The following is a 24,617-nucleotide window of genomic DNA, read 5'->3' as shown; positions in this document are numbered from 1 at the left end:
GACAAAAATAAGGGATTTTGCAAGTCATTGGGGGGCCGTGGCCACCCCCACGTTATATGTGCCTCCACCCCTGAGCTAGGGATTTGGATGTTACATTGGCAAACAAACACCATCAAGTAATCTAAAAACTACAATTTTTCGCTTAGGGATTACTTGAGGAATTCGATAAAAGCATGTACTACATGTGTTGTTCTTTCTATATTCATACTAAATATAAAGAAAATCCCCATCATATTTTTTAAAGGTTCAAAACGATTTTCTAAGGTAGCTAAACCCCTCACCTCCTCATAAAATCTTAAGATCAATTTTAGGGATGTGCTAGGCAATTTCGCGGCTCCGTTTTGCAGGAGAGAATAGCCACGTGTATGAATTATATGAATAAGACAAAATCTACTAGGAGAAGGCAATTCTCTCCTGCAAAAGTGAGCAGCAAAATGGCTTTCCGCGAAATTGCCTACTGAACCCCTCTATTTTAGTATCTCTCTTTTTTTGATAGGCATGCTGGGGTTCAGGCGGACCCACCAGATTATTTTAATACCTCTCATTTACTCTTCTCTTTCTCAAATATTAATTAATCTCTTTTTAATTTTTTCTCTAAAAAAATAACGGCCCATCGATGACCATTTACTTATATTTATTTCTCTAAAACATTAAACTCCCTAAAAAGTCTGGTTACTTTTTACATAGAATATTGATAAGTAAAAATTTTAAATGATTCATACCTCTCTATTACAAGCAACAAAACCTTAAAACCCTTCAACACCAACATACCCACAAAGCCCCCCCCCCCCCCCCCCCCCCCTCCACCCCCCGATCTCTTTCTCTACTGCTAATTTCTCATATTTCTGTGATTGATTCAAGACTTCGTTTGGCAAAATTCAAACTCGGCCATCATCGAAACCACTAAAAGGTACGCGGCATAATTATTTTTCAAAATTTTAAAGATTTTATGTTATTCCACTCACTATTTACTGGCATGTTTAGGCGCTGAGGTCATGTTTGGCAACTATGAAATAAATTCATGGAATATTTGTTCACCTACTGTAATAGAGGTCAAAGAGGCAGGAGAAAAAGAGAGATTTGAGGGGATGCCCTTCGTTCTAGTGAGGAGAACACTAGATGTGTAGGAAAACAAGGAATACAAAGATTCTATTTCAAGCTATGAATTACCTTGGATATTTTCAGAATTCAATATGAATTTTATTTTTTTAATATAATTTTCTATATGACTTAGTTATCATTCAGATTCTATCATCGTGTGTGTGTGTGTGTTGTGGGGGGGGGGGGGGGGGGGGGGGGGGTGCAGAGGTAATTGATTTGGTAGGCCAGTGCCAAATCATAGTAATCTCTTGGTGTGAGATTAAATAATGACTTGGTTAGAACCTAACGTCTGAAAATTTTGCCTCAATCAATTAAAAAATGACTAATTAAGTTACATGTTTCATTTTAGTTCTAGTGAATTCATTTCTTTATTTACTTGTGGGTAGAGTACGTTCCAAGCATTCTTTTCTACTAAAATATAAAATATGGAGGGGACCCATTTCCTACAAGGTGGGTTTATGCAGGGACCTTGTTTCTCCTTCAACCAACAGCTCGATTTTTTCCAGAAGACTGTGGAAGTGGACCTGCCAAAACAGTTTACAAGCCCCAAAGCCCTTTCTCATTACTTGTCTAAGGCTATTTTTATGGTATCTCTTGGAGGCAATGACTACCTCAGCAACTACCTTCAACCTAATTTCTACAATTCTAGCAAACTGTACACTCTTGAAGCTTTTACTGAGCTCCTGCATGAGAAATTATCTCAAGGTTTGCAGGTAAAATGTCTGATTAGTTGAGAGAGTTCTTATCATGTTGTATTTTTATAAAATTTCAATCTCCCAGTGTCTCCTTTTATAGTGGCTATTACTTTCTTTTGAAATACTAGATAGTTGTATGTGGAGAAATTATATGGTGGAAGGCCTTACAACAATAAGGCCTTTGTACGGTGAAGTACCCCCCTTGACATTTGATCCAACAGCAGCTCCTCAAAAAGTGAGCTGCTGTTGGATTAAATATCAAGGTGGTACCACTACCCCTGCCGTATTGTTGTAGGCCTTACACCATATAAAATCTCTTGTATGTGAATTTGTTAAACTATAAATGATTGAATGACACCAACTCTTAACATAATTTGCTCTTCGTTCTTGTGGCTACATTTGCAGAGGCTATATAAACTGGGAGCTAGGAAGGTGTTGGTGTCTGGGATCGGCCCAATCGGTTGCCTGCCTGCAGCGAGAAGTCGAAATAATGTCACAACAATTGTCGATGAGTTAAATGGGCTCGTTTCTATATACAACAGTAAACTTCCTAAATTACTAAAGAAAGTGAAATCCACCCTTGATGGTATGATTTTGGTTCGTGGAGATACTTTCGCGAGTATGCTTGAAATGTGCCAAAACCCCACTGAACATGGTAAGATCCATAATCAATTCTTAACTATGCTTATTTTGGTCCTTGAAGAAGGGTGATCACTTTGGTTCTGTTTGGATTGCATGATTTTTCTAGAAACGTTTGGAAATGATAAAAGTTTTCCAAATTCCTGCTTATAAATTGTTTGATTACACATGAGAAAAAGTAACTTGAACAACCATGGTGCAAGTTTTATTTAGAGGAGTCTTCAATTTATAATGATATGCCTATAAGTCAATACCATATCATTTTCCTCTAAATTGCTGAAGTGAAAATTTTTTCTGAGGAATGTTTTTCTTAGAATCCAAACAGGGACAGAAAGGTTTATAAACTACAAAGACTGCATAAGTAAGGTGTATAGTCAACAATTTGCTGTTTAATCCCAAAGGGGCTATTCGCCGTGGGGATATAAATCCTTGGATAAGTTGTTCTTGGGATTGGCTATCCTGCTTGAATAAGTTCATCTTGAAATTAATTATCTTGTTTGTTGTTTATTTTGTATTTGAGAATCAATTTTGAGTCCGAAATTGATTTGTTAGACTCAGAATTAAAGGCTATTTTGAGTCCATTCAATTTTGAACTCGAAATAAAACAGATTCTGAAAATCCAAAACGAACAGGACATGAGTGATCAACAGATAATTTGAATCAAACTTGCCTAACTGTGAACTAACTATATGTATTACCCACAGGTTTTTTGGATACAAATCTTCCATGTTGTGCCACAGAGGGCAACAAAGCAACTTCACAATGCCTTCAAGGTACAAAACCATGCCAAAATCGGAGTGAGTATCTTTTCTATGATCCCTTTCACCCAAGTGAAGCAGTAAATTCCATCTTGGCAAAGGCTTGCTTCTACTCAAATTTGTGCACTCCAGTGAATGTTAAACAGCTCGCGAAATATGCCTAAGCGTGTGAGGAAGGTGATATTAAAAGAATAAATTGTTTATTGCGGGATTTTATTACATTATATGTGGCTAATCACCGATCTAATTCTCACTTACTTTATGCTTATGTACATCATTTGACGGTGTCGAGAATGTGCGCAGATCACCTTAGGATGAGATAAGTCCACAAAAATATATAGGGAAATCCGGAAATGTTATCAGCACAACCATATTTTGATGTTTGCACAAACCCAGCTATCTTTTCTTCTTGAATTGGTGCCTCAGAGCTTTTTGGGAAATGTAATAACCATTTCACAGATCTTTAAATACTAAAAGACAAGATGGTCTGTGGAAATAGCAAAATATGGTTGTGCTGATATCATTTCCCAATGTATAATGCAGTGATGATAGGATCATGGGACCGACTAATTGATTAGCATCCCTTTTTACGTGATACTTTGAAGTCGACCCAACCTATTAAAATTGAACAAGGAAATTAGTTCGGTTAAAACATCCCAATGGTCCAACAACTTAAAATAAAATTTTATCAAAACATCTCTTAAAATCCTTTAAACTACAAGCCCTCTTTGCAAACAAAGTATTTTAGCCTAACCCCATCTGTCCAATTACTAGCCTTTTTTCGACTTTGGACATTAGGGAATATAAAGTACTAAATTTTAATAACGTCCGATCATGGATCTCTTAATTTTTGGCCCTTGATCTAATCACAAATCTTAAGTCGTTAACCGCTGATCTGGACGATCTGATCACTCCGATTACTTTTGGAACATCTAGCCCCGATCTTCAAAGATGTACTTGTACCAATCTCTTATAGGTATCTTCAAGGAGAACTTATATGGTGCCCGACCGTCAAAACATAAAACATAAAGGGCGGAGAGAGAACCATCTCTCCCTTGATTTTTAATCCAAGAGAAAGTCCCATTTTTTTACTTTTCCTTGGTTCAGAAATCAAGGCAGGTTTTGTCTCTATCCGACCTTTATGTTTTGATGGTCGGTCAACATATAATTTCTCATCTTCAAGAGACCCTACTTCAATTGTTATGTCTAGCTAGATAAGCCTCTTTTTTGGTAGGATGGAGAGATCAGAGAGCAAACAACAAGAGGCAAAAAGTCACGAAGATGAGAGAGATGAGGAAGAGGAAACTGCGCTCTTAGCTTCTCTTCCGCCGAGATCCGAGATACGGCATTCCCATTGGACTGAAGGGTGGGTCAGAGATTTCGCAGTGGGTCTCAGATCTATGTGAGGGTTTCTGAGGGTGGAATTAGGAAATAGCTGATGGAGGTAAGTAGGGGAAAGAATGGTTTTTTTTTTCAGACAGCTTTGATTATTTGGGACAGTGAGAAAAGTTAGGCTCCTGTTTGGATTCCACAAAAAAACATTTATGAGGAAAAAAATTCTCAGAAAAAACATAGCAGATGAGTTGAATGAATAAAGCAAAAGTCAACATATGTGGTTGTCGCTTGCAAAGGATGGAGTGAGAAGGTGCTTCTGCGAAAGAGGCTAGCAAATCCCTTATGATTAATTTAGGAGGAGTTTTGTCCAAAAAATAGCCCTTTAATCTGGACCATCAAAATGATCTTACGGTGGTTTGACGGGAGACAAAGCCATTTTCCCATGTGAAATGGTCTCGGAAGAAGAAAAAATCCAACTTTTGTTTTGTGTAGGCAATTATAGAGAAATCGGTCCATCTCGATCAAATGCTGGTCATATATGCATAGCACCACCTGAAATAATCATGGGATCGGTAAGAGTTAAGTTTGCTTGAGACGAGATTACTCAATGATTGACCCCACTAGTTTATTCTTGGTATATTTCCATTGAGCTTCCTTTGTTTCATTTTGTCTCAGCGTATGATCTATGGGAAGGTTGGCAGATTATCTGTAAGGTCTCTCCTCCAGACGGTATGTTAGCAAACCCAAAATCAAGCAATCATGGGTCTCTCCTCCAGACGGTATGTTAAAAATGAATTTTGATGGTTCGTCTTTTGGCAATCCTGGTGATGCAGGGTTGGAGGGTTATGTAGAGATTCCAAGGGGGATGTCATTTGGGCTTTCTCGGGCCCCATTGGAGTAGCGGATGCTAATGAAGCGGAAGTGAGAGCAGTCCATTATGGGATTAAGTTTCTGAATAATTCCTTGTTAGATAAGGTAATAGTGGAAGGGGACTCCTCTAATGTTATCTGATGGCTTCTGGGTGCGGCTTCTCCTCCGTGGCGTTTTCTATCTCTCTTCAAGGAAATTGATGATATAGTTCTTGATTCCTCTATATTGTTTAAGCGTGTGAGGAGATCTGCTAATTCAAATGCAGACTCCCTAGCAAGGATTGGTATTTCTAGGTCTAGCTTGGAGTGGTTTGATTATCTCCCACCTTGATATTGTACTTTAGTTTTTTTCTCTTTCTGTAATTTCTTAAAACCATCTTGGTTTGTCTTTTAATATATTCTCTTTTTTACCGTCTCAAAAAAAAATAAAAAAAAATAAATATATATATATATATATATATATATATATATATAGAGAGAGAGAGAGAGGAAAGTGTCTCTAGTCTCTCCCCTAGATAAGCTTATCTACTCCTCCCTATAAAAAAAACACAGTGGGCCCACGCTGTTTGGATGATCCAAAGCATTCATTTGATAGGTCCTAACATAGATAGGGTGTGCCCAAAAAATCAACACCAAAGGGTCATCCTAGAACTTCGTTTTGTGGCGCCTTGTGGTACCCAGAATGGACACATATAAACGTCCACGTTTATATGCGTCCATTTTGGACACGGTGTGCCCAACAAAATGAAGTTCTAGGATGACCCTTTGGTGCTGATTTTTTGGGCACACCCTATCTATGTTAGGTAGACCTGGCAAAAAGTGACCCGGGACCCGCGGGTCCACCCGGCCCGCACGTAAATTTATGGGTCCGGGTCACCTGTTGGTGACCCGTTAGAAATTGACCCGCGGGTGCCCGTAAAAAAGTGCAAAAGACGGTTTTTTTACTTTTTTCCGTAGTTTTCTCGGTAATTGTCATATTTTATATGTAATTTTTTTACTTTTGACCTTTTTACGGTAATTTTTCATTTCAAACTTAGAAATTCTGAGAATATTTCAAAAATCCGTAATGATTACTTCTCTTTATTCTTTTGTTGCTAGCAACCTTTGCCCCAGACCGTACTTCACCCAATCTTTGCAGCAAAGGAGGGGCTACAAGCCGAAAAATAGCCCAGGAGAAGGTGGCTAGCAAATCCCTAAATAAAAAAAAAACTCTTAAAAAATACGTCAAAAATCCGGGTGACCCGCGGGTCGACCCGGCCCGTACGGGCCGGGTGCGGGTCCAATGTCAATGACCCGTAGAATTTTCCGGGTCACTTTGACCCGGCCCGTTTGACCCGGACCCGTACGGGCCGGGTCAAATCCGGCCCGGCCTGCCCGTTTGCCAGGTCTAATGTTAGGACCTATCAAATGAATGCTTTGGATCTTCCAAACAGCGTGGGCCCACTGTGTTTTTTTAAAGGGAGGAGTAGATAAGCTTATCTAGGGGAGAGACTAGAGACACTTTCCTCATATATATATATATATATATATATATATATATATATATATATATATATATATATATATATATTTCCATTGAGCTTTTACAATGATGAAAAAAATATTCGTACTTGTTCAAAATAAATAGTGGGGTTTGTTGAATATATATATATAGAGGAATAAGATTGTACGCTCGACCGTACCTAAAGTTAGGTACGGTAGAGTGCCAAATCACATGGGTCCCACATTTTTGGTGGGCATCTAAATCATTCATTTGCAAGGCCCCATCATAGATAGGGTGCATACCAAAAATTAGCTCCATAGGATCATCCTAACCCATCCATTTGTGGAGGCCAAAATGGACAGACAGTGTTTGTCCACAAATCTGCCCATTTTGGCCTCCAGTTTTGGAGGGGTTAGGATGATTCAATGGTGCTGATTTTTTATATGCACCGTATCTATGATGGGGCCTTGCAAATGAATGGTTTAGATGCCCACCAAAAATGGGGGACCCATGTGATTTGGCACTCTACCGTACCTAACTTTAGGTGCGGTCGAACGTACAATCATTTTCCTCATATATATATATATATATATATATATATATATATATTATATATATATATCACACACACTAAGCAGCTAACTTTCCGTTGTTATTCATCTTTTTTCCGGGAAAAGTTTTTCTCCTTCAAAATCGTTGCCACAATTAATTTTGGTCTGCTATCTGTGCAAAACTGAATTTGCAACAATAAATTTCCTTTCCCACGTCCCCAAAATTGAATTTCATGCTATCATTACGCCCTTCAAATTAGGAGCTGATTACTCCATTATTTTTTAATTTGAATTGAAGTTGGCCGAAAATCTCTCACTTCGTGCATAGATAGTAGCTTTTTAACGGATGCAATTCTTCTTCTTTCATTTATTCTTTGCTTATTCTTAATACCAATATTTTCTCAAGATGAAACTGAGAAGTGTATCTCTTGATTTTGATTAAACCCTCTGTATTGTGTTGAATTATTATACCCTCTGGATTGTGTTGGATTAAACTTAATTTTCGAATCTTTTTTGGGCACATAATCAGCCGGATTTGAAGTGCCATGGGACTGCACGATGGGTACTTTGCTGTGTTAGATACAAGGTTGAAAAGAAGAATGGTGGATCAGCAGAGAAGGATATAAAAGATCTCGAGGTATTGACAATTTAAGCCTTATTGGAATCCAATGGTTATCTTGATTCTTTACATGGCAATATTGGTTTGATCAGTGCGTACATAGTCATTGACTCATTAGTGCCCTCTAATCATTGAAGGGGACTCAACAAATGCTATAGCATTGTTCTCTAATAAATGTAGAGGACCCTGGAAGCTTGAGGACATAATTGCTGAGACTAGGGATCTTGTGCATTTAATAAAACCACAAATAATGCACATGAGGAGATCTGCTAATATGTTGGCCCACCGTCTAGCGATGGAAGGACTGAAGAAGCTAAACATTGAGATGTTTCAATCTCCTCCACAAGAAGATGTTAGATAACGAATTTTGGTTATTCTTTCCATATGATGCCTCGTTACACTAGTGATGCATATATGTAATCTCTTTTATGTAATCCCTGATGGAGGACTGTCACATGCTTTCGTTCTACTTGGTTAGAGTTGTATTCTGTGCCGGGACAGCATGTCCCTTTGCTGTACTTACGTTTCCCATGAAATGATTCTTGTTACCTTTCCAAAAAAAGAAAAAGAAATCTAGGGTTTAGATCTCTCTCTCTCTCTCTCTCTCTAGATTTTGCAACCAGATTTTCATTTGCACTCATTTCTGCCTTAAGAAAACATTCAAATGCTGAAATAAAAATCAGTGGAGTGAAATTTTTTAAACAAAGACAGGAATACCCACAAAGCTTTGAATATGATATGGTGTGTACAAATGAAGAAGAGAAACATACAAGATTGATAAACTCCAACAGACCTTGCTTTGGGTTGATGACAGTTATGAGTTCCAAAACTATAATCCGAAACTGTAAATGTCACTCTTCATTGCGTTCTTGTTCCTTCACAAATATTCAAGATCCGTCTGCTAAGTAATATTCAAGATCCGTCTAACCAAATGTACCCTTTAAACCAGAGTTTCTGCCATCATATCTCTTTCTTGGACAGACCAAAATCAGCAACCTAAAGACATGAAATCCCTCAGATCTCAGACACAAGGAGGCTCCAGAACTGAATCGACTGCCACAAATGTTATAGAGCAAGCTGTTACGGATTCAGGCACCAAAGCTCCACATTTGTGTATGAATTATCACAGCACAAACACATCCTCAATACAAGATCTCTCAGTATCATGCCTTTGTCAAAATTGAGGTCGACTTTGAATGCTACGTAACACCCAGAAGTCTAACAAGCACTAAAACTATGTTCGGGGTATAACTAGCAAAAAGTTTGTGCTATCTATGTACCATTCAGAATACCTAGTTGTTATGATTTTTGTATAATGGAAGGTGCGTAAACATTAGGTGTCCAATATAATGTGGTGAAAAATCTCCGGTTTTAGGGTGATTAATACTCAAATGGATATGCCAACAAACGTTATGATTCAGGAGAAAGCATAAACTAAAGCTTTTGATGAAGCTGTAAAGATTGACACATATATCAAGTTCTTCCTTCCTGTTGGATGCAGAGAGCAAAATCAGGAAATCAATGTCTTAGTGTTGAGCTATGCTAATCTTTTTTTAATGATATTGAGCTATACTAATCTTTTCCTACTAAGTGTATGTTTGAAATGAACCTAAAATCACTAATCACTGTATTCGTGGTTTTTAGATCTTTTAACTTTAATGATACCTATGGAAAATTTTTCTAAAATAAATCCATATTAAATTATACTATCCATTAAGGCATCAATTAAATGAAATTAAGCACATGAGGCCGAGGATATGTGACAGAGATCAGCTGGGATATGTGACGCAAATGAGGCCGAGGCGAAATCTTTATTGGTTGGTCTTAAATAGTATGCAACCTTCGTTGATCATCGAAGGTGGCTCCTCCAATGCTATCGGCTGGGCCAGGAATACAAATGGCAGTCCATGGCGTATTCATGGAATACTTGATGAGATTAGGGACCTTGTGCGAGAGCTCCACCCTATGATTCTGCATCGACGGAGATCAGCGAACTCTGAAGCAGATCATCTGGCTAAAGAGGGGGTTAACTTACCTGACATTCGATTCATCACTCGGATTGAGTCGGGCACTCAAAGCCCTTGGGGATTTTTTTTGGCTGTTTTTTTCTGTATCTTTTCTTTTGGGGACATCTTGTCCCCGCCTCTGGCTGTATGCTGACTCTCAATTAATAAAAGCTAATTTTTAAAAAAATGAAATTAAGTACAAAGAATACCTTCCAGAACTTTTTTTTTTTTTGAATGATTACCTTCCAGAACTGCTAACACAACAAAATCTGTGTGCTGATTTGTTCATGAAGATCGAATAAAAAGCATAAGAAGACCATCTTAAAACAGGAATACCTACGACTGCAGATGTTTTTTTTTTGGGTAGGTAAGTTGTGATCAATTGAACCTCCCAAATCTGGGTTGCAGAACAAACAAAGCCTTGATCAATTGAGCTAGAGGCTCAACCCCTAGCACCATGGATGGCTAATTTTTTTCAGAACCCAAACTGATTATGTTTTGAGAGTACCCTTCAATCTGTAGCAAGAAGCACGAAGAACGAGTAGGGGATTGATCGATATTGGCAATAGCTGCAACATATGAGATTGAAATATGCTCATAATGGAGAAGAGGTGGATTGAAATGAACCAAAACAAATGGATGCCTATAATATATTTGTGATAGAATAAAATCAGGGAATTGATTTTGGCAGGCACTATTTGTTTCAATGACACTCCGAACCTTGCTTTGTAACTTTCTTAATTAGCTTTTAAAGCTGTTATCCCAAGATGCTCTCAACAACATATCAGAAATGTGGTTAATAAAGTGTGGAGTGCCATTACCTTTTCAAATTTTTTTGTGTGTGTTTACGTCAATCTACCTCTGTGGATTTAATGGAAGAGAACATTTTGCTTTGTTTTTTATAGATGTTCTTTCTGACGAATTGTATTATTTGTATATGTAGAGGTGCCTACAAGAATGATTTGCATCACTAAACAAGTTAGAATGTGTCACAATTTGTAGTTCAGTTCTTGTTAGCCTTATTTTTGTTTGAGTAAATTGGTCCAGCCACTAGGGTGCAAATGGGTCATGTTGAACTGTGATTGTTATGTTCATGCCATTGTGTTTATTCTTTCTAGATCCTATGCTTTGTGGGCATGATTTATGATTTGAACTTTGGAGGGCTACGAGTCCAATAGTCGAACAGAAGTGCCTACAAGAATGATTTGGATCACTTTGTTAGAAACTATCAGATCCATTACTGGCACATGTTCATTGCTGCCCTAAATTTTCGTTCAAAAAACAGCCCACAATGGTGAAAATGGGTCAAGTTGGATTGTGGTGGTTATTTTCTTTTCAGAAAATGGGTCTACCCATGATGGTGAAAATGGGTCGAGTTGGATTGTGATGGTTATGTCCATCCCATTTCCTTTACTATTTTATTCTAGATCCTATGCTTTGTGGGCATGATTTGAACTTTGGAGGGCTATGAGTCCAATAGTCGAACAGAAGTGCCTGCAAGAATGATTTGGATCACTGAACAAGTTGTTAGAAAATACCAGATCCAGTACCGTCTCATGTTCATTGATGCCCTTATTTTCTTTACCTTATTTTTCTATATCCTATGCTTTGTGGGTATGATTTGAACTTTGGAGAGCTATGAGTCCAATAGTCGAATAAGTTGTTAGAATATATCGGCACATGTTCATTGCTGCCCTTATTTTCTTTCCACAATGGTCAAATTCATGGATCGTCCCATGGATTTTTTTGATATTTCGATGTGTGGTGTATACACACTATGCACACAAAATGGGCCCCCACTGGTTTTAGTTGAGTTAATGGAGCGGGTCAACTTGGCCCAATAAAGCCAATTATTCGTTGAATTCTCTTTATTAGAGAAGAAAAAAATGCAAGCGACACAAAAAACATTGACCATGCTAAGGTTGGGCTTGGGAAATGGGTTTGGACCTGTTGTTTTAAACGGGATATAGTGGCCAATATATAGAAAAATAACAGTTTCATAGGTATGTGATATGTCGATATATCAGGAATATTCCTAGAATATTGCTGATATATCTGTTCTTACACCAATTTATGTAAAAGAGCAGTGTCTAGGATGTTCAGCCTACCAAAAGACCATGGGCTTGAGCCCAGGCAACATCTCATGGGCCGGGCTCAAGCAGACAAGGTTAGTGGTAAGTGGCAACCCATCTCTTCTTTCTTTTCTCTTCCTTGAGGGATTCCTCATGAAATTTACAGAGGCATGCTTCCAATCGGGTGCAACCTCATTGTAATACAATGAGGTGTACCTACCACCTCATAAAAAATGTACCATTGATCAATGGGTGCAAATTGCTTGAGAAATAGACCTTGCAGCTCTGATATTTAAATGATTTTTTCTCGTTGAATGTGGACCATTAGCATTTTGTTGCAGTCCCCGAATTCTTCCAGATTAATTTGCATTAGTTTTTCATTTGGTTTACCTAAATCATATATTTCCAACATTAAAATCTAAAACGTGTGAGTCCCATTTTATAATCGAGTGCCCGTTTCTTCTATAAATAGATTTGCTTGAAGACTCATTTCCATGTACTGTTGACAAAAAATATAGAGACGAAATGAGAAAGAGCTCGGTTTCCATCTTCTTCCCTATGTTTCTCTTTCATTTTTTGTCTGTGAAATCTGAACAACCACTTGTGCCAGCATTGTATGTTTTCGGGGACTCTTTATCAGACAGCGGCAACAACAATTTTCTTAATACAACCGCGAAAGTGAATTACTCACCTTATGGTATAGATTTTGTACCAGCAGGGCCTACCGGCAGATTCACCAATGGAAAGACCGCAGTGGATTTCGGCGGTAAAAATTTAAAATTTTCTCTTTTCTAAGGTGTTAATTAGGTAAAGAATAAATTGTATAGAAACCATATGAGGTTCTTGTTAGCTAGGGAAATGAATTATATGCTTATTATCAACCGTTCTCCGATGATTCACAACAAAAATATATGTTATCCAACTCTAACATCCATTTCGGTCTGTTTGGTTCGAAGCATTTCGGTAAAATATAAAGTTTTACAATGGATCACCAAACTAAACAATCAGTTTTTGCTATCAAATCACAAGTATTTACTCTCAGTTACCTTATCATTTCCCTTTAAACTATTAGGATGCTTGTTAATTGGCAAAGACAAATGAACACCTAATTTATGCTCTCTGATATACTATGGTGGGGCCAAGGTCCTAAAACCCATGGGTCCCACATATAGACTAACTAATCACTAATCAATTAGTTAGTCCATGATAAATCAATGAGTTACATACTACTGGTGGGACAAAACAAAGGAAAGTATGAAAATTTTGAATAGGTTTTCCTTTTCACCAGTTTTCACCACGTTCCTGCTAACCAATCTGGCCCTTAATATGTCTTTTTTTTTTGGGCTCTCTCTTTAATGATTGAATTTGATTGCAGCCGAATTCCTGGGGCTACCATTTCCCCCTCCATATTTGGGTCTGTCCGAGGTTGAGAAGCGCATTACCACAAAGGGTGTGAATTATGCATCAGGCTCAGCAGGCATTCTCACCGAAACTGGAGTCAGATTAGTAAGGATTCATAAATCAATCCCCTCACAATTTACATGTTTTCATTGTCTAATCTTCCAAGGAAAAAGTTGATGTGAAACCCTCCCTTGTTTTGATAATGGCACTCCATACTTTATTATGAGTTTTTATATGGTGTGTTATTTTTCAAAAATTACTATAACCCTCCAATCTATAGAAGTTTCCAAAATATGCAGTTCCTTTATAGATAGTAGGGCTAGTATCATTCTATGCAAGAAAAGACAAACAGAAAGTGCTGAAATTAATATTGGGAAATGGGGTGTAAATAGGGAAATGATATCTGCGCCAAGTGTTTTGATAAATATCCACTCCACTTGTTTGTTGTCTAGCATTTAAAAGGTTTTAAGCGCTTTTTGAGAACTGTCTTATCCTCTGACATCCCTTTAAATACCAAACACACTTGGCGCATATATCATCTCCCTATAAATAAAGGGAACCTATTTCTTTCCATCCTAACTTGTGGATCTTTGCAGGGTGAGCTGTTGTACCTGGAAAAACAGCTTCATTACTTTCAGAAGACAGTGAAAATTGATCTGAGAGGAAATTTTCCGACCTCGGAAGCCCTTTCCGCGTATTTAGCTAAGGCCATTTTCATGGTTAATTTTGGAACCAATGACTACATCAACAATTATCTGCAGCCTGATTTCTACATCTCTAGCAAAATATTCACTCCTGAAGCATTTGCCTATCTTTTGATAACGAAACTCTCTCATTCCCTCATGGTAAAAATAGCTCAACTATATAGTGTCCGCGCATACATGAGACATCAAAACCCAGGCTTTTATATGGTGTCCGCGCATTATGTGAAGCTATGCGTATACACCATATCATTTTGCTCATTATGTGAAGCTATGCGTATACACAAAGTCACGGTGCAACTTTGTTACACCCATTATGTGAAGCTATGCGTATACACCATATCATTTTGCTCAAAACGCAAACCAATTTTTTTACTACCATATTTTACTTAAAATGGGTATACAATTTGTTTTACACCCATATTACTGTAAAAGAAACATAGCCTTATTAACAAAATTGTAATTATTTGGACAGACACTGTATAATTTGTGTTAAGTTCTTTATGAAACACTAAGAAGCATGACTTAACATCCTAGTCCATGAGGGCCTGAGCAGCTTGAAATGGCCAATGTCAGTTGTTTATACGTTTAAATCCCTAATTTGTATTATATATTCCAATTAATCACTAATAAGCATGACTTAGCCAAAAAAACATTTTAGCTAAGTCCTTTATTGTGATTAGATGCTTCTAATAAATGAGGGAGCAGACTATGATTTTGTTAAGGAAGACAGTATCCCTATTCACTTGTTTTGATGTTGGAAGTCTTTATTTTAAGGGAAATGATATTCCCCTAAACGGATAAAATCCCCATCCCCCCTTACGGTTGGTTTGAGAATGGTTCACTAGGATAAATTCTCCCCCTTTAACGTTTTTCTTTGCCTTTAAAACTTAACTAATAACGTCAAAGGGGGGATTTTATCCGTGAGAGGGGGGGGGAAATATCATTTCCCTATTTTCAACTTCTCTAATAATTGTTCCTGGATCATTGAGAAATGTACCAGCCCATGAGAGAATTGTATGATACAAATAGGGGCTCTCGTGCCAAAACAAGGGAATGAAGATATCAGTTCCTTTTTTTATCTTAGAACTAGAGTTCTGGACCCGATTGCCTAATGGATCCGGTTAAGGAGTATTTTTTAATGATAAAAGCATTCATGACATAGTTTTTGTTCTTCACCCCTTCTTTCTTTCCTTTTTATTTGTTTAATTTGCAGAGATTGTATGAACTGGGAGCTAGGAAGTTCGTGGTGTCTGAGATAGGCCCAATCGGGTGTTTCCCAAGTGTGGTGAATTCTGCAAAAACCAACGGATGTGTGCAACAAGTAAATCAGTTGGTTTCTCTATTCAATGATCGACTTCCTACAATGTTGCATGAGCTAAAATCCTTCCTCCCAGGGTCAATTTTCGTTCGTAGTGCAATTTTTGCACTTAGCTCTGATATTCAGCAAAACCCTTCCACCTATGGTGAGATTCAAAATCTATCAATAAAACCTATCTTCTACGTGAAAAAACCTATCAATAAAGCGCAGATCGGGTATCTGTAATCGAGTGCAAAAAAATCATGTGGGGCCACATTTTTTAGGTGATCCAAAGCATTCATTTAGAAGGCCCTTCCATAGATAAGGTGTGTACCAAAAATCAGATCCATGGGATCTTCCTAACTCATCCAAAAGTTTAGGGAAAAAATGGACACACACTATTTGCCAAAATCGAATGGGCCACATTTTTTGGTGATCCAAAACATTCATTTAGAAGGCACTTCCATAGATAGGGTGTGTACCAAAAATCAGATCCATGGGATCTTCCTAACTCATCCAAAAGTTTAGGAAAAAATGAACACACACTATTTGTCCACAAATATGCCCATTTTCCCCTCTGCTTTTGGATAGATTAGGATGATCCTATGGATCTGATTTTTTGAGTACACTCTATCTAGGTAAGGGCGTTTCAAATGAATGCTTTGGATCACCCCAAAAATATGGGACCACTCTGTTTTTTTTTCGCTCCAGCGCAGATAAGGTTTTGGATGGGTTGGGTTGAGCTTTTGCCAAAAAATGATTTGGATTCAACCCAAATTCGATTGGATTTCATAGTAAAGTTAAGCTCAATCTGAATTCCCTAAAATCAAATGGGATTGCACAGTTTCTTTGTTTTTCCTTTGTGATTAATATATCCAACAGTTGAGTGACCATATGCATTGCACCAGGATTTACTGATACAAGAGATGCATGTTGCATCTTGGGCGGCAATGGAACTACACTGTGCATTCCTAATCAACCACCATGTGAGAACAGGAACCAATACGTCTACTGGGATGCATTTCACCCAACTCAAGCTGTAGACATCATCGCGGCAATGCGTTGTTTCAACCAGTCAACATTGTGCTCGCCGATCAATATTCAACAGCTTGCACAAGCTTAAAAACAGTTATAGAACTTCTAAATAGGATCAATGGATCCAAAGCTATTGTTGTAACGTAATATGTGTGGGATTTCGGATTATATAAATAAATTACCGAAAATAATGTAATAGCACACAAGAAATCAAATTAACAATAATAGTAAGAATCAAAACTATAGAAATGACTTATCAGTAGAGTAGGCATGGATCCAAATCCACATGGTTCTCTTTCTAGGACCCATGTAAGCCCAGTGGTTCAACCCTTGGTAATCTTCTAGTCTTGTTTTGATGATTCCAAACACAAGTGATTTTGTGTTCTAATTGTGTTCGATGTTTTAAGTTGTAGATTCATTTAAAATTTAAAGTGAAGGAGCTATGGATCAATGCGCAATTGGATCTAAAATGAAGATCATTGAAGCATGCGAAGATCCATGAAGAAGGAAGAAGCTTGAAGATTTAATGTGTTGAAGATCTCAAGTCCAAGTCTTTTACCATTTTAGAATGTAAAGTCGAATCCCTACTTAGATTTCATTGGAGGCATCAAAGGGTGGTTAAAATGAACCTAATAAAGTTAAATTAATAAGAAAAAACAAGTGGACCGTAGCCCAAGTGCGAAAGAGGGCTTAAAAATGAAAAAGATCCGAATTGGTACTTTCTTAGTTGACCAACGGCCTTTATCCTATGGGTAATGGCTATAACAAATTTTCAAATGATTTTCAAATTAATTTTAACAGAAAGTACTATCTCTTGGCTTATCCATACAGCACAAGAACGTCAAAAGCCGAAGAAATGGGGGAGATATGAATTTTACAAGTTAACTGTGCAAACTGGAAAAACGAAGAAAACACACTGCTGACGGATGAACAAATGATGTCCATACATCTGCTCAGACTCTGGGTAGACATGTGGAGGCACAGTGGCTAGTTTTTTTTACTAGCCGTTAGAGGGCTGTAACTGCTAGTTTTGTCCATTTCTTCTATATTAAGGGGTTCTACCCCTCTCGACCTTTAAGACTCACTCATAAACACCTTTGGATCATATTATTGAATGATTTCACACCCTTGTGCCTCTCTTGGACATCTTTGAGGGATTGAATCTTAGGTTTTAACTTGTACCTCTTTGAGAGTGATTGGTGAGCTTAAGTGTTGTATCTGCCTTAAGAGAGCCATTTTTGTGGAAAAGTGTTGGAGACGCAGACCCATCTTCGTTCTGTAACGGTGGGATCTTCACTGAAGTTAAGAAGATTGGATTGTAGCGGTGTGATCCTCACTCAAGTTAAAAGGATAGGGTTTTAGTGAAGCCATCAACCGTTGTTGGTGGAGTGGATGTAGGTTCGTTGGTTTTGACCGAACCACTATGAAAATACCGGGTGCACTCTTCTCTTTCCCTCTCTTTATCTTTATTGTGCATCTTGCATATTTTTATCTTATTGCATTAAATTGTAAAATTTGTTCGTGGGTTTAGTTTTCAATTAATCTTTTTAAAAGAGCAAAATTTTTCTAAAACAAAAGTCACCCCCCTCGTAGGTTGTCATACTTGGGCATATAGGCTAATTATCGATTATTGGCCTGAGCAGGTGCTGGACCCAGATCGGAGGTTGGCCACGTGGTCCTAGGGCTTGTGCCGACAATAAACCAGTGCCTACGATAATGCCCTGAAACTCGCGGTGGTGCTACTTAATAAAGATAATGGTTGCTAATTTCCCATCACCAATTGGTTTTAGGATAGTTGGTAGCACCACGATCCTATAACCCCGATCTCAACCAGGCTAGGCACATGTAAAGAGTGGCAAAGATTTTTCTCCAAATTCCTATTATTTTCAGTCTAAGATCCCAAACCTTAGAGATCCTACCTCCTTTAATAAACTCAAGCTTTCCCATCTCATTTCCAAAGTGGAACTAAATTTCTCTCAGAGACATAATTTGGAGGGAAGATTCAAATTTTGTGATTGTACACCACAAAAGGCAAAAGGGGACACACTAGCAATTTTGAATTATAAAATGAGTTGATTTCACCTTCGTTGCAACTAAGTGTGTCACCTAATATTAACATATTCACTTTTCTGTGAATGCCTAAGATTAGAAAACCTATTTTTTAGTTAGACTAATCTCAACCGTTCACATCATGATGATAAGAGCAAGGTAAGATTTGTTTTTGCTCATTTGTACAGTGAGAATTTTGATATGTTGTAAGGAAGCTAGAGCTATAAGAGATGGTCTTTGCTACAGTGCGGCCCTAAGTATATATTATTTCCATACAAAGTCACCCATAATTACTCTTGGATTTTCCTAATAAAATGAACTATAATCACCCATAATTTTTGGAGGAATGATAAACTAAAGGGTGCCCTTGCAAAAAAACCAGCTACAAGGACACCCTCGTTGGACCTCATAAATGGGGAAAGTAGGGTTGCTTTTGTTGTATTTCTTCTATTTCTCCAATTTTTACTTTGGCATTTGGATTGACCATTTTCGTCTGGCGCCGTCCATTTCAAGATTATGACAGCCCATTGTGAGTGCCAAGCCGTGTGTCATAATCTTAAACGAACAGGGCCTTAGTTGTGAGATCGAAATGTGTCAATGGATCCTGGTGATGTGTCTAGATCGTATCCGTTTTAAGTTCAGATTCGTATGGTCCATTGGACGTTTGGTTCATTGACACCCCTAGTCGCACCATACAGAAGTAGTCTTCTTAATTTACAAGTTTGTTACAAAGCGTACGTATGCACGCAAATATATATTATTTCTTGGACGGTGATATGTTTTCCATCCTCTAAAGCCTACATGTCCATTGGACATGTTTTCCATCCTCTAAAGCCTACATTTCTTGCACGTATGGTCCATTGGACGTTTGGTTCATTGACACCCCTAGTCGCACCATACGGAAGTAGTCTTCTTAATTTACAAGTTTGTTACAAAGCGTACGTATGCACATGCCTTGAGAAATAGACCTTGCAGCTATAATATTTAAATGAATTTGTTATATAGTAACCATGAATATTTCTCGTTGAATGTGGACTATTTGCGTTTCTTTACAGCCCTCGATTTTATTTTTTTCTGATTAATTTGCATTAGTTTTTCATTTGGTTGACCAAAATCATGTAATTCGGAACTTTAAAATCTGAAACGGTTGAGACCCATTTGAGAAGCAAGAGCTCGTTTCCTCTATAAATAGATTTGCTTGGTGGTTCATTTTCATGTATTGCTTGAAAATAAGATACATTGAAAATGAGAAAGAGCTCCATTTCCATCTTTTTCTCACTGTTTCTCTTTCATTTTTTGTCTGTGAAATCCGATCAACCACTTGTGCCCGCGTTGTTTGTTTTTGGGGACTCTTTATCAGACAGCGGCAATAACAATTTTCTTAATACAACGGCGCAAGTGAATTATTCACCTTATGGTATAGATTTTGTACCAACAGGCCCTACCGGCAGATTCACCAATGGAAAAACAGCAGTGGATTTTAGTGGTAAAAAATTAAGAATTTTATCTTTTCTAAGTTGTTGATTAGCTAAATAAAAAATTGTATAGTTTCTTGAATAGAAACTATATGATGTTCATGTTAAGCAAATGAATGGACGGACCCACATTGCTTAGAGCCACAATGGACGGACCCACATGTCTACAAATCACTGATCTATTAGTTGAGCTAAAATGGATGATCCAAAGACGGAAAGAAAATTGAGTAGTATTTACATACTACTAGTGGGGCCCAAACAAAAGAAAATGGTGAAAATTTGGAAAAGGCTTTTTGTCCCACCAGTTTTCACAACTTTCCTGCTAAGCAAACATGGCATTAGGCCTTAATATGTCTTATTTTTTTGGTTATTCTGCAGAATTAATATTTTTACGAGTATAAAAAAAGCCCTTGATTTTTTGTTCTCTCAATGATTTTGATTGCAGCTCAATTCCTTGGGCTACCCTTCCCCCCTCCATACTTGGGTCTCTCCGAGGTTGAGAAGTCCGACACTCTTAAGGGTGTGAATTACGCATCAGGCTCAGGAGGCATTCTCACCGAAACTGGAAACAGATTAGTAAGGATTCATAAACCACTTCCCATAATTTACATGTTTTCAACGTCCGATCTTCCAATGAAGTAAATTAGCATAAGATCAGATTAGGCTGTGGCATCGGCCCTCCACACTCCATCCTTTTTAACACCCTATTCGGTTTTGTTGTTTCTTGGAAACTTTAATGGCCTTTAAAAATAACGAAATTGTAGCAAATCCCTTAGTACTTTTAAGCAAAGGAAACCCATTTCCTAACTTGTGGATTTTTGCAGGGGGAGCGCCTGTTCCTTGACAAACAACTTGATTACTTTCGTGAGACTGTGGAAATTTATCTAACGAGAAATTTTCCAACCCCGGAACCCCTTTTCGAGTATTTGGCTAAAGCCATATTCATGGTTAATATTGGCAGCAATGACTACATCAACAATTATCTGCAGCCTGATTTCTACATCTCTAGCAGAGTCTACAACCCTCAAGCATTTGCCGACCTCTTGATGATGAGACTCTCTGAATCCCTCAGGGTAAAAATAGCTCAACTAGTAGGAGATATCAAAACATATAGTAGTGTCTACGCATAAATGTGCATAATCACGGTCCGCATTTTATATTTGATCCAATAGCAGGTGACTTTATAGCAGACCATTATTATGTGCAACTATGCGCGCACACCATGTCATTTAGCACAAAAGCAAAACTAGTTTTACTTAGTCTCCGATGTAAAATTTCTTTTACACCCATGCTTTTACTTAAAATGGGCGTAAAACTTGTTTTATGCCCATTTTACCGCAAAAGGTACAAAACTACTTTGCTTTCTGGGATTGGCTATCTTTATTCTGTCCGTTATGGGATTAGCCAGCAATCATTCAGAAAAATAAAATTCTTGGTCATTTCATAATTTCAAAGGACTGATTGAGAAATTCTTTGTGAAATAGGGATTTTTAGACAAAAACTCCTATATTGTCATTAACACTCCTGTACTTTCTAATGATGAGGGAGGCGATTATAATTATTATATCCGAATTCACTTGGTTTGATCTTGGCAGTCTTTATTTTGAACTTCTCTAATTAATTGTGCTTAGATCATTGAGAAATGTACAAACCGTGGATTTTAGAATATTGGATTTTCTCAAAATTCTGGATGGGAGACGAGAGAAGGAGGAGAGACCGTCTGTCATTTTCTGATTTCTCGCGCTTTCATTCCGTCAGCAAGAGAGTAGGAGATCATCCCATAATTCCAGATTTTAGAAATCTCAGGATGGGAGAGAGATTTCTAAAACCTGGATTTCTTACTTAAATTCTAAGATTCTAAAGAGAAGCGAAATGGACGGTCTCCTTCTCTTGTCTCCCATCCAAGATTTTTAGAAAATCCAAGATTCTAAAATCCGCGTAACCAAACGGCCCCCTAAGAGAACAGATAGGGGCTCTTGTGTCAAAATAAGGGAATGAAGCTGTCAGCTCCTTTTTCCATATTAGAACTGGAATTCTGAGCCCTTGTAGTATTTTTTTTTTGTAATAGCATTCATTAAAAATAGCTTTTGTTCTTCGCCCCTCTTTTTTTTTTTTTTCCTTTTTTTCCTCCATTTACAGAGATTATATGGACTGGGAGCTAGGAAGATCGTGGTGTATGAGCTCGGCCCAATCGGGTGTATCCCGAGTGTGGTGAATTCAGCAAACTCTAACGGATGTGTTGAACAAGTAAATCAGTTGGTTTCTCTATTCAATGATGGACTTCCTACAATGTTGGAAGATTTAAAATCCACCCTCCCGGGATCCATTTTCGTTCATGGAGCAATTTTTGCGCTTAGCTCTGACATTCAACAAAATCCTTCCATCTATGGTGAGTTTCAAATTCTATCCATAAAATTCTTCTTCTATGTGAAATAAATAGCATTATCTTGAGTTGGTTTGGGTTGAGCTAGCTTTCGCCAAAAAATTATTTGGATTCGGGATTCAATTGGATTTCATGGTAAATGCTCAGTACGAATTTCTCAAAATCAAATGGAATTGCATAACTTCGTTGTCTTTTTTCCGTTGTGATCAATCTATCCAACAATTGAGTGACCATATGCATTGCACCAGGATTTACTGATACAAAAAATACATGTTGTGTCGTGGGTGGCAACGGAACTACACTATGCATTCCTAATCAACCACCATGTGAGAACAGGAACCAATATACCTATTGGGATTCATTTCACCCAACTCAAGCTGTATACACCATCGCGGCAACTCGTTGTTTCAACCAGTCGTTGTGCTCGCCGATCAATCTTCAACAGCTCGCTCAAGCTTAAGAACACTTGTAGAACTTGTAAATTGGATCTAGGGATCTAAAGCTGCTATTGTAATGTAATATGTATGGGATTTCGGATTATATAATAAAAATACCGAAAATAAAGCAATAACACACAAGAAATTAAATCGACCATAATAGTAAGAATCAAAGGCAAACAGCTAGCTTATCGGTTGAGTCGAGGTATGAAGCTAAATCCCATTATTTTCTTTGAACAAACCCTGTCCCAGCCCGGCTCAACGAGCGTAGTAAAGATTTTTCGTCAAATCCTCATTATTTTCTTTTTAAAAATCCCAACCCCTAAAGATCCAACATTAGCCTTCCTATGATCCTATCTCATTAATAGAAGACACAACTTGGAGGGAAGATTCAAATTTTGTAGTTGTATATGAATTTCAATTCCAAAATAAAACATGGATGTAACATTTTTTATTTATTTTCATGCCATACTGTCTTGAATAAGAGTAATAGGGAAATAAAATGAATTATTCTTTGTTTTTCCTAATAAAATGAATTTTAATTACCCATAATTTTTGTTATATTTTCATTTTCATTTAAAATATATTAGCTAGCCAAAATACAAGTGATCATGTCTTAGTCGATCGATGATCGAACTATTCATCTAATAGGACTTACTATAGATGGATCATGCCCGGCCCGAACTATTCTTCTAATAGGACTTACTATAGATGGATCATATCCCCGAACTATTCATCTAATAGGACTCACTATATATCTCTTTAGTCTGGCTATCCTGATTCCTTCTGTTATTTAATGTAGATAATTTTCCAATGACTGGATTCCCTTTGCCTTTGTTTCCTTTTTTTAACTGCTTTAATCTGACAATTTTAGCTTCACAAATTAGAGGGGGGCTTCGCATGTTGCATAAATATGTGTTATTTCTCCCGGGAGATATTTTGAGAATTAATGCATCAAAGCTGAACGTGATTGTTGTTCCTGCTAAGGGTCAGTTTGAATGTGCAACTCTCTTGTATTCAGTTACAATTTATATGTAAACTGCAACCTAGAACCCTTTCTAAGATTGCAGTTTGCGTGCAAAACTGGACTTGTAGTTCGTTGGGTTACAATGCAGCAGAGGTGCATTCAGGCTCTGATCATTTTGGATTTTAAGTTCAAAACTTATTATTGAACTCAAAATTGCATTTACCTTTGACTCCAATCATTAGTTTTGGTGTTAAACCGGTTATGCATATTGTGATTCTTTTTTTCGTTTTTTTTTTCTTATATGGTCTCATTTGGTATGTTAAGTAGGGTGTCTTGGTAAGTAAAAAATAAGAGGGGTTAAAAGAAGGAAAAAGGAGAGGTTCTATTAATTGAGAAACCATATGAGGAATGGGCGTATGAACACCTGCTCACCCTATTCAGAACAGGGAGAGATTAGGGCAAAAAGAAGGTTTTCTCTTGGGGCTCTTAGAAGGATTTTTGTGGGGAAGCAAAAGCAAGAATTTTCTCCTTATTCTTGGTAGTCATTTTCTTCTTTCATTCTTTTCTCCATTTTCTGTTCTTCCTTGCAACCCAAGCATTGTTTTGGAGGGTTCTCAATTACTTATCAAAGGGGATTTTCCTTATACTCGTTGTAGAGATTTGTGGGCTGTTTTGTGGTTGCATAAAAGGTTGGAGAGAAGGGTTTTCTCATAGATTTTATCAATGTGTTGAAGTACTATT

At 37.6% G+C, this 24,617-nt stretch overlaps 1 protein-coding gene across 1 annotated transcript; it reads left to right on the top strand.

Annotated features, from left to right (window-relative positions):
* The first annotated feature begins 12,619 nt into the window (after positions 1-12,619).
* LOC143849450 (uncharacterized) lies at positions 12,620-23,059 on the top strand. The gene is made up of 11 exons (XM_077358457.1): positions 12,620-12,894; positions 13,504-13,634; positions 14,126-14,374; positions 15,447-15,696; positions 16,439-16,637; positions 18,209-18,228; positions 19,849-20,100; positions 20,535-20,665; positions 20,914-21,162; positions 22,229-22,478; positions 22,721-23,059. Exons 1-11 carry the CDS (start codon positions 12,654-12,656, stop codon positions 22,930-22,932), a joined length of 2,184 nt encoding a protein of 727 aa, XP_077214572.1. The 5' UTR covers positions 12,620-12,653; the 3' UTR covers positions 22,933-23,059.
* The last annotated feature ends 1,558 nt before the right edge of the window (positions 23,060-24,617 follow it).

This window comes from Tasmannia lanceolata, unplaced genomic scaffold (genome assembly GCF_043159265.1).
Source record: "Tasmannia lanceolata isolate RefF3 unplaced genomic scaffold, GAP_Taslan_0.1 ptg000018l, whole genome shotgun sequence".
Classification (NCBI taxonomy): Eukaryota; Viridiplantae; Streptophyta; class Magnoliopsida; order Canellales; family Winteraceae; genus Tasmannia; species Tasmannia lanceolata.
This window is presented reverse-complemented; position numbering and strand designations above follow the sequence as displayed.